The following is a 15,873-nucleotide window of genomic DNA, read 5'->3' on the forward strand; positions in this document are numbered from 1 at the left end:
TTTTTTTTTCAAATGCACACAAATACAGAGTACATTATTTATCCCTCCCCAGGCATTCTTCGACTCATTAATATCTTCTATATGTTTGAAATGTACAGGATTTTTTTTTATTCTTCAAAACTGAACAGAAATGCCATTTTTTGGCCATGGGAAAGGTTACATCAGTTCATTCCACTTTTCCTGAACCTGTGAGTTGCTTGTGTTGGAAAGGAGAACTCTGCCACCTGCAGTCAGACAGGCAATTCTACAGATTTATTAAAAAAACTGTCAACAGTATCAGCCAACTTTTTTCTTCCGGCAGCAGAATGAAAAATAATGCAGGTTGTTCTTTTGAATTTTTAAATACATTTCGTAAATTTGCAAATACTATTTCTTGCACACAATCATCACTCTCTTGTACTTTGTTTCTTTCAGACTGATCTCCTCATTCTTTTCAATTACTGCGATTGCCTAAAGAGATTTTGAAGAGATCATCTGTTTATTTCTGCCACATATAATTAGAGAAAATACTAGAACACAGAAAAGAGGCCTGAACCTGTTTTTATAAAAATGCATCATTAATATACAGGTATTAAGTAAACATGGTATGTTCCTGTTAATTAAGGATGCAACAATACTCCTTTAAAAACCAAAAGATATAGATTGGGTGACAATATGAGACAGGTGATTTTAAAAGGATAAATAAATCATTAATTTGATTAACAAAAAAAATAACATTCTCAAACCTAAATTTAACTATGTTGGCATTTTATGTTAATTGGTGATATCAAATTAGCCCCTTCTGAGTGTGTATGCGTGGCTGGGCCTTGTGATGGACTGGGTTTTTTTCGCAGCTTTGTCCCTGATATGCAGGACTAAAATTCACCTCTCTAAGCTTGCTGGGATAGACTTCAGCTTCACCACAGTTTGGCTCAGTATAAAACAGGTTTATAAAATGGATGATTTAAGTTAGTCTTAAATTAAGTTATGCCTATAACTTGTCTCTGCCTTGAAGAAAATGTAACGAATTAACAAAGACATTACTGCAGTAGGAAATATGATCTGCAGGAGAAACTGATTTAACAAGAAAATCAAGAACATTGTAGACCCATGACAGTGTTTCTTGATCACCATGCCATAAGAAACACAAACATACAAAAACATATATTACAATAAGGGCATATGTGAAGCAATATCACAAGTATCTGGATGAGGTATTTTGAACAGCTGTCTAATACGTATAAAACAAACTAGCTGTGTTACCTGGTTTTGCCAGGGAAATTTCATAAGACAATGGGCAACAGTTGTAGTGCAATTGCTTAATCGAGTGTAGCATAGCAATAGTAACTAATTAAGTGCTTTTCTTTATACAATACATGTATTGCCAATCCAAAAGACTAATACTATTGCCAGGCAATATATTGTAGCTGTTAAGGCTTTGGAATTAAGATTTTGGGTCCTGAAGCTATGGGTTCAAATTCTGCAAATGACACTGTGTGACCATGAGCAAGGCAATTGATTGAAAAAACAAAAGAAATTTAAGTAATTGCATCTCAGATGGTATCCATCAAATTGCAAGTAATAGTAATAATAATAATAATAATAATAATAATAATAATAATAATATTAGATCACTGGAGCTGCTTACTTTTGAACATGTTATACACAATTATCCATGAGGAAAACATTCCTACTTTTCTAGTGACTTGACTTTTGTTGGTGGTCACTACAAAACAGAATTTTACACAATTTTCAATTCTTTTGAATTGAAACGGGTAATCAGCACAGACAGACAGACAGACAGACACACACACACACACAGAAAGGCACTATATGATAGATAGATAGATAGATAGATAGATAGATAGATAGATAGATAGATAGATAGATAGATAGATAGATAGATAGATAGATAGATAGATAGATAGATAGATAGATACTTTATTAATCCCAAGGGGAAATTCACAAATATAATGTAATGTAATATAAATAATGTAAAACCTGAGTATATATTATTATCATTATTAGATGTTTTTGATTTTACATTGTTCACTCAAGTAGTTATTTCTTTTCTTATTTTTTGTCAGTTGTATGTAGTTCCCAATTAAAGTCTGCAGATTTGGATGTATACGCAAAGCAGTGCTTGAAGTGGATATACAAAAGTGACAGTACCCTATGTGTTACACTGATGAGCAAGGAGCATTGAGCATTTCCTAATTAAAAATTCAAATGGCACTGTCTAAGACAGACATTTCTCCCTATGAGTTTGCAGCACCACGACTAAAGATCGGGCGACTGGGAGATGATGTTCAGTTATCAACACCACAAGTGGGGGCTGAATGTCGATAGCAACCATTGAGCTTTGAGTCTTCCTTGAGTTTTAACAATGTTTCCTTCTCCATTTACAAATTGGTCTCTATTTTTCTTGTCCAGGACACCACCCTATTCGTGTGGCCCACCAATCACTTCTACTGTGCTCTTCATTTGATTAAAGCATGCTCTCAGTGCAAAGAGGATCAAGTAAGTTAGCATAATATTAATAAATATCGACAAATAAAAAAAATTGACAAAATACAAAAATACACCAGCTAATTTGTTTTTTTCTATAATATGACCGAATTTCAATCAAATCTTTCCAGGTATTTCTGAGATTTTTTGGGTATTCATTTTACTTTTATTATTATCCCTAAATATTGACATATCAAAACATCCTTTCTTAGCGGATACCTAGTGTCACACATTTGTGTCAAACTTTAGCTTTTTAACTAAACTAAATAATGGTTTTGTTGATGAGCGAGTGTATTACATATTAAATATCTATTTGTTGTATACATACATATATATATATATATATATATATATATATATATATATATATATATATATATATATACACACATACACACACACACATACATACACATAATATATATACACCAGTAATACACATGACTTGAGCATTCATAATTCTCATCCTCTTTCTCTGTACGTTTACCATTCGTCTGCTCAGAGTTTGATGCACTTGCTGCTTCCTGAGCAGCTCTTCTTTTCTCCACCCTAGCGGCCCGCTTCTTCTCTTCTTTCGTCGCCATCTTTTCGCATTAAAACTGATTAAGTCATTGTTTATGTTGCAATTACTACGTTTTCCTTAATTTTTCACTTAAGCTGGCACTTAAATCTTCAATCTGCCTCAAGAAACATTTAAGATATGAAGAGGTAGGGGAAGTGACGGCAAAGGTGGTAGGGAATGAGAATGGCGTCTGTACGCATGTGCCACATGGCCGCCCTGCTGGCCACTGGCATGAGTTAATTCTACAATAAAATAAAATAAAAATAGGAATAACCTTGGATGTCAATCACCACACTGAAAGTGGATAGTAGATGTCATGTAGTATATGTGTACCAAATATCAGGTCAATAATTCAAACGGCGTGGGCACTACAGGTGATTTAAAATCCTGGACAGACAAACGAACAGCTAAGGTAGCATATTACATATAAATATATATATATATATATATATATCAAGATATATATATATATATATATATATATATACATACATATATATATATATATATATATACACATATACACACACACACACACATACATACACACTGTATATACACACACACTATATATCACACACATATATGTATATAGATTAAAGTGACTTCCTCTCACTTGTAAGGTTTATATTCACAATTTAAAGACTATATATATGCAAACTAGACGGTGCACAACATAGTAGTAAAGAAAATTATTTTTAGAAAAGAGAAAACAAAAGTATATGACTTAAACACATTACTATCATCTACTTCACTGCTGCACTTACTCAAATTAACATAAAACACAACGGCTCAGTACAACTGTTAACATATTTCTACAAATGGAGCACTGGCATGTTAAATGACTTGCTCAAGGCTATAATGTGGGCCTGAACCAGCACCTTTGTGGTTTACTGTCACTTCTGTTCTGAATTAGTGTGCTTGTTGCCTGGAACGAATAAACCTCATTATTTTTATATGTCCTAAAATCACTTTTATTTAGAAGAAAAAATGAACCTATGGTGGCCAGAATATGCTTTACTAGGAGCACAAAATGTATCAGGCTTTTCACCAGATTTATTTTAAGGTGGCATCTCATGGTAAGTGCAATTTTAATCATCCCCTCCAACTTCCAATGAAAATTACTGAAGCAGTAAACTGTAACACTTGACCTTCATTGAATACACAGATATTTGGAGAAAAGCAGCCACATTGTCTGTTATATTAGACTTTCACTAATAGTAGCTAAATATGAAAATCAAACTGTCAAGAGGTTGTATTTTGTCATTTAACAACATACTGCTTGTGTCTCTTAAAAGTCAAAATATTTTCCAAATCCAAGAAAATGCCTTAAGTATTCCTCAGGCTTTGTTAGTTACATAAAAAGTGAAATTATTGTCTTCTAGTACCTTGAGGTCAGGTGGAAGCTTGCTAGAAGTATACACACTCAGCTTAATCTGAGGCACACATATCTTTAAATTTTCAAAGTAATAACGCTTCATAGGTCCTCCCTGTTCACTAGGCTTCTCATACATATTTTCATCAAGATTCTCCATCTCTGAAAGAAAAAAACAAGAGAGTAATAAGCAAAATCCAAGACAAGAATTCTACTGCATAACGTATATTGCTGAATTAAAGAAAATTTAAAAATCCACAAAGCCTGTAAAGGGAAAGGGGAAAATGTTTCACTTTCAAGCCAAAGTAAAGGTTCTTGTAATACCTCTATGCAGGATTTAAAGTGGTCTCAAATGAGCTCATTAATTCCTATAAGCTTACTTACAGCGGTGACTGGGGTTAATCAGAGTAAAAACGGGTTTAATTATTTGAGGTGCCATTTAAAACGAGTATTAAGGAATGTAAAGGAAGATATCACACATGCAAGAAGCCCAAAGCAAAGGACAAGTTAATAATTTACTAGAACAAGTCTATGAAGTAATAGTGTCTAATTATATGTCCTTTAGCGATATACTAATGAATATATCTACTGATGTACTTGAACACATTAGCAGTTATATTACAAGTGGTCATCAGGTGATTTGGGTGATTAGACTTCCTTGTCCAGCCAACCAAGACAGAGCTGATTACATTCCAAGCTACGTAACATTGTCCGTGAATTGCTCCTTTTAATTCACTGCCAAGTTAAGGTCATTTCTGTTGCTTCTGATTGCTCTGATGGTTTTCTTCTTACAAGTACAGGATGTTTAACACCTCACACAGAGGGACTAACTATAGCAACCACTCTGCAGCTCACTTCTATGGGTTAACACTGTGCACACAACCCCTTTTTGTGGAAGTAACCCACTAAATACTATTAATTGGCTTTCTTTCTTCCATAGCCATCCTGCCAGCTGCAACACCATCACCTGCCTTGTTGATTTAGACACAAGGACAATGCCTAGCCTTAATCTTGGTTATGGTGCTAGACTCTCAGAAATGTGAGTTTCCTCTCCAGGTCAGTTTTCAACTGACAGTCTGATGCACTAGCAAGGAGTTCTTTTGCCATATCCAGCTTAACGCAATGTGACATTGAATCTTAAAGAAATTTTTATTTTGTGATTACAGTAATCCCTCGCTATATCGCGCTTCGCCTTTCGCGGCTTCACTCCATCGCGGATTTTATATGTAAGCATATTTAAATATATATCGCGGATTTTTAGCTGGTTCGCGTATTTCTGCGGACAATGGGTCTTTTAATTTCTGGTACATGCTTCCTCAGTTGATTTGCCCAGTTGATTTCATACAAGAGACGCTATTGGCAGATGGCTGAGAAGCTACCCAACTTACTTTTCTCTCTCTCTCTTGCGCTGACTTTCTCTGATCCTGACGTAGGGGGATTGAGCAGGGGGCCTGTTCGCACACCTAGACGATACGGACGCTCGTCTAAAAATGCTGAAAGATTATCTTCACGTTGCTACCTTCTGTGCAGCTGCTTCCTGAAACGACATGCTGCACGGTGCTTCGCATACTTAAAAGCTCGAAGGGCACGTATTGATTTTCGATTGTTTGTTTTTCTCTGTCTCTCTCTCTCTTTCTCTGCTCCTGACGGAGGGGGTGTGAGCTGCCGCCTTCAACAGCTTTGTGCCGTGGTGCTTCGCATACTTAAAAGCCAAACAGCCCTATTGATTTGTTTGCTTTTCTCTATCTCTCTGACATTATCTGCTCCTGACGCGCACTCCTTTGAAGAGGAAGACATGTTTGCATTCTTTTAATTGTGAGACGGAACTGTCATCTCTGTCTTGTCATGGAACACAGTTTAAACTTTTGAAAAAGAGACAAATGTTTGTTTGCAGTGTTTGAATAACGTTCCTGGCTCTCTATAACCTCCTGTGTTTGTGCGCAAATCTGTGACCCAAGCATGACAATATAAAAATAACCATATAAACATATGGTTTCTACTTCGCGGATTTTCTTATTTCGTGGGTGGCTCTGGAACACAACCCCCGCGATGGAGGAGGGATTACTGTATTATTGCAGTTCCATAAGAAAAAAAGCAGCCATGACTCTAGTTAGACAACAGCAGAGAAAATAATAACAAAGCCACTCCCTAAAACCAACCCATAAAAGGGACCCCTTTACAAATAACAGCCACTGATGCCTGTGCATATCAGTAAGAGATTCACAACAGACACAGCAAGTTCTAAAGCAAAGACGAACTACAGAGACGGAAAATGTGAGGGATATCAGAAACAGCATTACCAAGGTCAGCAGCCTAAAAAGAAATTTTATGATAGAAGCCATGAACACCAATTAGTTTGATCAAATCAAGATTGCAAAGAGCATCAGCAAGTGAGATATAAAAAAAATAATGGAGACAGTATAAAGCCCTGTCCTCCACCTTCTGGAATATGATAGCTAGGTTTGTGAAAATTAACTCCATAGGGAGAAGTATAACATTTTGATCAAATGAATATACTGTAGCTATCACCACAACCCACTGAATGTAAGACTTTCCAGAGCAAATTCCAGTTCATGAAGTCAAAAGTGCCGGAAGAGCTGCATGTCTGGGGTAGGGTGGGGTCTACATCTATAATATGTAGAAAGCGACAAATGTCATTTGCTGTCTGTCAAGAATACATAATACTAGTTTGATCCCAGGTGAATGAAGTCATAAATAATCAGCTGCAGATTACATACAAGAGTTGATCAGAGAGACTGGAAAACAACAGAACCAGGACGTTGCAGAGTTGGTATATAATTGGTGCTAGTGGTTTCCAAAAGCAGAAAGGATTTCAGTAGGTAAACTATCAAAACCCAGAGCTCATATATATATTAATATATATATATATATATATATTGTGATGGACAACCGGCTACAGACTCCGGTCGCCACACCCAGGCCGCTAGGAGGAGCTCTCCGGACCGCATGAGGGTGCCCCGAGTTCCAGCAGGGCCTCATGGACTTTGTAGTTTCTATACACAGCCCTGCTGGATACCTTGGGGACCACCGGGAGTCGCTGTAGGGGGGCTAGTGGGCTCTTGTGTGCCCTATAACCCGGGAGTGCGTCACAGTCACGTGACCGGAAGAAACGACGTACTCCCGGGATGAAGAGGAGGACTGTTTGCCCTTACCCGGAAGGAAATGGACTTGTGGGTTGTGCCAGGAACCACTTCCGGGTCAGGGGATATAAAAGGACTGTGGGAAGCCCAGTACACTGAGCTGAGCTGGGAGGCAGGGTGGCAAAGTGTACACTGAGCTGAGCTGGGAGGTAGGGTGGCAAAGTGTCTGGGCGAGGAGGATTGGTTTGGTATAGAGAGAGAATAGTGGTTTATGAGTGTGGTGTGGAGAGTGCTTTGTGCACTGTATAATTATAAAATAAAGAAATATTATACTTTCACCTGGTCATCAGAGTGGTACCTGAGGGTTCAAGAGGTGGACAAAGGGCTTATTTGCTACTATATATATATATATATATATATATATATATATATATATATATATATATATATATATACATACACACTATATTGCCAAAAGTATTGGGATGCCTGCCTTTACACACACATGAACTTAAATGACATCCCATTCTTAATACATAGGCTTTAATATGGAGTAGGCCCACCCTTTGCAGCTATAACAACTTCAGCTCTTCTGGGAAGCCTTTCCACAAGGTGTAGGAGTGTGTTTATGGGAATTTTTGAGCATTCTTCCATTAGAGCATTTACGAGGTCAGGCACTGATGATGGTCAAGAAGGCCTGGCTCGCAGTCTCTGCTCTAATTCATCCCAAAGGTGTTCTGTCGGGTTGAGGTCAGGGCTCTGTGCAGGCCACGCCAAACTCGGTCTTCCATTTCTTTACAGACACTGCTTTGTGCACTGGTGTGTGTGTAGTCATGTTGCCATTCCCAAACTGTTCCCACAAAGCTGGGAGCATGAAATTGTCTAAAATGGCTCTGTATGCGGAAGCATTAAGAATTCATTTCACTGGAACCAAGGGGCCAAGTCCAATCCCTGAAAAACAACCCCACACTATAATCCCCCTCCACCAAACTTTATACTTGGCACAGTGCAGTCAGGCAAGTACTGTTCTCCTGGCAACCGCCAAACCCAGACTCGTCCTTCATATTGTGTGATTCGTCACTACAGAGGACACGTCTCCACTGCTCTCGAGTCCAGTGGCGGGTGGTGTGCTTTACGCTACTGCATCCGATGCTTTGCATTGCACTTGGTGATGTAAGCTTGGATGCATCTGCTCGGCCATGAAAACCCATTCCATGAAGCTCTCTCTCTACGTTGCACTGTTCTTGAGCTTCTGGAGGTCTGTAGCTATTGACTCTGCAGAAAGTTGCCAACTTCTGCACACTGTGCGCCTCAGCATGCGCTGTCTCCACTCTGTGATTTTATGTGGCCTACCACTTTGTGGCTGAGTTGCTGTTGTCTCCATTTGTTTCCACTTTGTTATGATACTACTTACAGCTGACCGTAGAATATTTAGTAGCGAGAAAATTTCACGAATGAACTTACTGCACAGGTGGCATCCTATCACGGTACCATGCTTGAATTCACTGAGCTCCTGAGAGCGACCCATTCTTTCACAAATGTTTGTAGAAGCCGTCTGCATGCCTAGTGGCTTGATTTTGTACACCTGTGGCCATGGAAGTGTTTGGAACACCTAAAATCAATGATTTGGAGGGGGTGTCCCAATGCTTTTGGCAATATAGTGTATATCCGGTTATTTATCTACTAATACAAGCCTAGACCAAACTCCTGAATTTCATGGTAATAACCTTCATACTTACTTCTTAATCATTTACTTTAACACCACAATAAAAATATCTGAAAATTACTGGCAAGGATAGTCACCATGCAATAAAACATCTTAACGTATAAAAGAAGATGATGTACAATTGGACTGGTAAGCAACATATGAAGTATTGATTTTGATGCATCAATTGCATTAAAGGTCAGAAAACAAAGACAAAAGGACAGTTTGTCATCTACTGCACATTTCTTCCTGATGTTCTGGGGACTAGTTCTCTGGTAATCCTTAAATGTATTTAGCATGATTCAGAATATAAATGGTTGCATAAGCTGCAAATGAAAGAAGCCAGGTGGACATACCTGACAGAGACTGGCCATAGCCAAAGAAGCACAGCATCTTCAAAAGAAGTTTCTCTTCAATTTGCACTGTGAACCGCCTGGTTGTCAACATCAGGTGCTAAATGAAACAGAATTATAACTGCTGTTAATATATCTTCACACAAACCTTCTGCCTCTGCAAAAAAATTAGGATGGAATATGAAAAATACTACACTGCAAAGACTTGGGATAAAGTGCATGTATTTGTGGTGAAAACTTGTCAAGTTTTATTTTACAATATCAGCAACTGTGAGAGACTTTTAGTGTAATGAAAGCTGCAGATCAGACCACAATAGCTTCTAGCTTTCCTTTCAGCAAGTCAAACAAGTAGAAACTAATAAATGTTAAATTAAAAACGCATAACAGAATTCTTTATTTAGCATGAAATTTGTTTAAGTCTTCAAAAATTATCTATGTGTATTTGTCTTATTGTTAATACTGCTGGCCAGTTTCTACTCTATTCAATTTAAATCTTACAGTTTATCTCCTGAAACATTACAATAAAGCAATGAATTATGATTAGAAGGACAGCAGTGTAAACAGGAAAATATTAATTAGTAGCATTTCATTTACGCTGGAGGCTGTTTATCACAACTGACCTTTCAACAAGCCAGTGATTTAGTTGAGACAAAGCACAGAAAACACAGTCTGATTTACATTTTTGGCCTCAGTTTAATTTACATGCTTCATAAGAGTGTTGAGCCATTTTAATCCGTTAAGGTGTTTACCATTAGACCTTTTAACATTGTGAGAGATTTCGGTCTCTGTGACCCCTTGAACCCTCTGAGCAGACGTCAAACACCATATAAAAGTCCAAATATAACTTTTATTTAGACCAATATGTGCACCAAGCACCCTATACTCTATAACACTCATATAACAAATCAATAAACAATAATCCATACACAATACCACCACTCCCAGACACGTCGCCACCCTACCTCCCAGCTCAGCTCGGCGTACTGGGCTTTCCCATAGTCCTTTATACTCCCTGACCCGGAAGGGGTTCCTGGCACAACCCACAAGTCTGTATTCCTTCCAGGTCAGGGTAAACAGTCCTTTTCTTTAACCCAGAAGTACACCGTTTCCTCCTGTCCTGGGATTATGACGTACTTCCGGATCATAGGGCATATAAGAGTCCCCGGGTGTCCCTACAGCGATTCCTGGTGGTCCCCAAGGCATCCAGCAGGGCTGTGCATAAAAACTACATAGTCCATGAGTCCCTGCTGGAACTCGGGGCATGTCCATGCTGCAGGGAAAGCTCCACCTGGCGGCCTGGGGGTATTGGCCGGAATGACAAGCCGGCCACATATCACAACATATTACAAAAAAAAAGTTTACAGTTTGGGCCTTTTGATTCCTCTATAGTCCATAATACATCCATTGGTATTCTCAGGAAAAAAAAAAAAGCGCTGTTAAGAACTTCTGACACACCACAATCACCACAGGAACAAGGATCAGCTCATCTAATTGAATGACTTGTTCCAATAAAAACATGTTACTGATGAGGAAACTGGTCGAAGAGTATGTTTATAGCTGGTGCAACCCTCTAAAAACAGGCCTGGCCATCTCTTGTTTATTATAAGTCTCGTTTTCTCTTGAACAGGGACAGTAGGGCTACAGCAGCACAGAGTTCTACTGCAGGCTCAGTGTAGCTACAAATGTTCAACTTGACTACAACAAAAACCCACAGGCAATGTGGCCTCCTTAAAGGTGAAATTGCCCACTGCTGCAAGTATTATTTGCATAACAGAACACGGAGAAAAACTCACTATTTGTCAATGCCTACAAGGAGGCCAATGATAAGAAGCAATCTAATTCTGATGACAGAATATGTAATGGCACACATCACAAATATTCATAGTATGCAGTCAGAAATTGCTGTTTATCACTTTAATCAGTCAGCTCCGTTTCTGCAAACGTAGCAGCATGCCTCTATCATCGTATACAAACAGAACATACAGGAAGAAGTACATATCACAATATGTGATAATGCAGAAAACAAACACAGGAAAGTATGTCATCTCATTCGTTTTTAATTTCCCTATTGCACATAAATAAAATGGGCACTTTACTCGACTCTTTGTCAATTAAGAGAGGTTTTTCATTAAAGATTAGCTGTGCTTGTCTACTGAAGGGCCAAAAGATGCTTTTTATGCTGGTATACATAACAAAAGGTTAGTAGTTCAGGATCTGAGCAAGATTTAAGACAGAAGCCGGACAGTCCTGGAGATAAGGATATATGAATCAGCTTGCTAGAATTCCTCATACCAGATGAAACCATAAGGAGTGTGAGAAAAGAATTTGGAAGCTGCACAGTTTTCAAATGAAGCAGGAACAAAAGAGCTCATTCACTCGAAGACACACTTTTTAAATATAGTGTTTACCATTACATTTTTTAATTGTGCACAACAGACAACTAGACCATACTCTATAATATTTATGGACTTAAACTTTTTCAGTAAGAACACTGGGGAACAAAATGTACCCTGAACAATTCACCAGTGTTACTGATTTATGGCCCATTCAGTAAGAAACCAGAAAAAAAACGTTCACATCAGTGTAACTCAAGAACTGCTTAATTTCAAACTGCTATTTTATTTTCAACAGCCAGTTTTACACAACTTTAACAGTGGATTAAGCAAGGTCAAAAAAATGAATGGACAGATATTCACTTCATGTTACACGTCAGTCAATTGTCAAATTGCAAACATAAACATTTCAAGCTATTTAGCACCTTCTGCATTTTGTTAGATAAAATAGTAATTTTCTATTTCAGGGGTTTCATAACTACAGCATTTGCGGATATTTTACGGTTTGGTACTTTAGTCCTGAAACTGAAATAGGTTGAGAAAAGGTATGTGTTTTAGGATTTAAATGCATTGCAATGCAGAAAAATTTTAGAACATAATATAGGTGGATAGCATTAAAAATGTATAAAATGATACATGATATATGTGTCATCTGTGTATAAAGAATGCAATCAACTTTTAGTCAGGTTAAAATGCTCAACCAGGCTGATAGCAACTATATGTTCTCTGTCAAGTTTATTCTTTCCTTCCATATTACTGTATATTGTGAAATGCCTTAAAGAGGACATTACTAAAGTAAGGAATTATAGCATGATGCAATTTGTAGCTGATTCATAAAGAGATATCAAATATGACCAAACATTTACGGAATTCTGTATGAGCTTGTTGGACATCCCATTTCCAAAACCACAGACATTAATATAAAATTGTTATAATAGCCTCCACTCTTCTGGGAAGACTTTCCACAAGATTTTGGAGTGTGTCTGTGGGAATTTGTAACCATTTAGCCAAACCAGCATTTGTGAGGACAGGTACTGATGTTGGATGAGAAGACCGGGCTCATATTTAGTACTCCATAAAACACATTTTCACTGCTTCAGAGTCCAACAGCAGTGTGCTTTACATCACTCCAGTTTACGTTTGGCATTAACCATCATCATATTAGGCTTGTGTGCATCTCCTCAGTCATGAAAACCCATTTTATGAAGCTTCCAATGCACAGTTCTTGTGCTGATGTTGCTTCCATGGGCAGTTTGGAACTCTGCTGTGAGTGATGCAACAGAGGATAACTTATTTTTATGCGCCATACACTTTGTGGTCCCTCTCTATGAGTTTGCGTGGTCTACCACTTGGCAGCTGAGCTGTTGTCACTCCTAAATGCTTTAACTTCAAAATAATGCCACTTATAGCTGACAAGGAGCAGATCTAGCAGAAGAGAAACATCACATACTGACTTTTGGGCAAAGGTGGCATCCTATGATAAAGACAAAAAGTCACTGAGATCTTCAGTGGGAGCATTCTACTGCCTGGCTATGTTCTGTATTTTACGCATCTGTTAACAATGGTTGCGGCTGAAACTCAATAATTTGATGGAGTGTTCACATACTTTTGGCCACATAGTGTACCGATGATCCACCTTAATATTCTTAACTGTCCAGTTGGACTATAAAATCAAATGTACACTTTATTGCTATATGCATTATATTTTAAGAGTAAAAAGATCTGAATCTTAGGCTTGGCCTTCATACAATTACAATACAATTATTCTTTATGACACTCAGTGGACTGCTACATACTACAGCAGCTAAAAAGTAAACTATACACACACACATTATATATATATGTATATATATATATATGTATATATATATATATATATATATATATATATATGTATATATATATATATATATATATATATATATATATATATATATATATATATATATACCACCCACACTATCAGATTGTGACACAGACTTCGAATGCTGTGAATGTAATTACCCCGATCTACATGCTGTCAAATAAACGAACCACACGCCGTGGCGCAACGTTAGGGGCATCGCCTCTGACGCTGACATCCGAGGTTCGATTCCCGAGAGGGAGTGCAGTGGAGTGTGTACACCTGATGAGCCCAGAATGAGGGCGAAACACGTGTCGTGTACTCTTTGCATTTATTTGACAGTAAACTATTTCAACCATTCTATGATCTGCTCTTCACAAACTGAGGGCACCGTGGCGGATGTTAGCAGATTGCTGGCCAACCACAAAGCGTTACCTGGTAGGTAACCACCCATACAATCAGATTGTGACACAGACTACGAATGCCGTGAATGTAATTACCCCGATCTACATGCTGTCAAATAAACGAACCACACGCCGTGGCGCAACGTTAGGGGCATCGCCTCTGACGCTGACATCCGAGGTTCGATTCCCGAGAGGGAGTGCAGTGGAGTGTGTGCACCTGATGAGCCCAGAATGAGGGCGAAACACGTGTCGTGTACTCTTTGCATTTATTTGACAGTAAACTATTTCAACCATATATATATATACATATACACACACACACACACACACATATACACACACACAAATATATATATATACACACACACACACACACACACACATATATATATATACCCTAAGTTCTTGTCTATAAGCCGGACTCATGTATTAGCCGGAGACCAAAAATCATACGAATTTTTAAAATAAAATCGTATCATAGATAAGCCGGACTCATGGATAAGCCGAACGTACTATAACCTATAACTAATAGAAGGGAGGGAGGTCAGTGGTCTCACTCGCGCCCATTTAATTTCTTTAAGGGGGGAGAGAGTGTGAGATATTGCCGTCTCTCTCACTCCCCGCATGGCGCGGTTGGAGCGGCCGGAGCGCGTTCTTTCTGCTCTGGGCGTCGCCGAGTCAACACGAGCGCGTAGCGGTCATTTAAATTGTGATTTTATATGTAAGCATATTTAAATATATATCGTGGATTTCTGCGGACAATGGGTCTTTTAATTTCTGGTACATGCTTCCTCAGTTGGTTTGCCCAGTTGATTTCATACAAGGGACGCTATTGGCAGATGGCTGAGAAGCTATCCAGCTTACTTTCTCTCTCTCTCTCTTGCGCTGACGTAGGGGGGTGTGAGCAGGGGGGCTGTGTGCAGCTGCTTCCTGAAAGAAATGCTGCACGGAGCTTCGCATACTTAAAAGCTCAAAGGGCACGTATTGATTTTTTTTATCTGTCTCTCTCTCTCTCTCTCTTCCTCTCTCTTCCTGCTCCTGACAGAGGGGGTGTGAGCTGCCGCCTTCAACAGCTTTGTACCGGCGGTGCTTCGCATACTTAAAAGCCAAAAAACCCTATTGATTTTTTTTTTGACTGCTTGCTTTGCACTCCTTTGAAAAGGAAGATATGTTTGCATTCTTTTAATTGTGAGACAGAACTGTCATCTGTGTCTTGTCATGGAGCACAGTTTAAACTTTTGAAAAAGAGACAAATGTTTGTTTGCAGTGTTTGAATAACGTTCCTGTCTCTCTACAACCTCCTGTGTTTCTGCGCAAATCTGTGACCCAAGCATGACAATATAAAAATAACCATATAAACATATGGTTTCTACTTCGCGGATATTCTTATTTCGCGGGTGGCTCTGGAACACAACCCCCGCGATGGATGTATAAGCCGGACTTATGTATAAGCCGATATTCTATTTTTTCATTTTCACAACTTTTTTCCTTAGATAAGCCGCGGCTTATTGACAAGAACTTAGGGTAATATATAATATATATACACATACATACACATATATACATACACAGTACATATACACACACATATATACATATATACAGACATATACACATATACATATATATATATATATATACATACATATACATACATATACATATAGTACGTATACATACATGTATATACATATAGCATTCACAGTCTGA

The 15,873-nt window shown here is 38.2% G+C and overlaps 2 protein-coding genes across 4 annotated transcripts in view; one reads left to right on the forward strand and one right to left on the reverse strand.

The window, feature by feature from the left end:
* The window catches only part of c8h2orf76 (chromosome 8 C2orf76 homolog), a 331,828-nt gene that overhangs the window by 143,800 nt on the left and 172,155 nt on the right, over positions 1-15,873 (forward strand). The gene's annotated exons all lie outside the window — the stretch shown is intronic.
* vps13d (vacuolar protein sorting 13 homolog D) overlaps positions 1-15,873 on the reverse strand; it is a 187,744-nt gene that overhangs the window by 61,380 nt on the left and 110,491 nt on the right. For all 3 annotated transcript variants that reach the window (XM_028807954.2, XM_028807955.2, XM_051930739.1), the window contains 2 exons: positions 9,587-9,683; positions 4,438-4,586 (listed from right to left, as the gene is read on the reverse strand). In XM_028807954.2, the coding sequence (XP_028663787.2) occupies positions 4,438-4,586; positions 9,587-9,683 (246 nt within the window). The remainder of the gene's footprint in view (positions 1-4,437; positions 4,587-9,586; positions 9,684-15,873) is intronic.

This window comes from Erpetoichthys calabaricus, chromosome 8 (assembly GCF_900747795.2).
Source record: "Erpetoichthys calabaricus chromosome 8, fErpCal1.3, whole genome shotgun sequence".
NCBI lineage: Eukaryota > Metazoa > Chordata > Cladistia > Polypteriformes > Polypteridae > Erpetoichthys > Erpetoichthys calabaricus.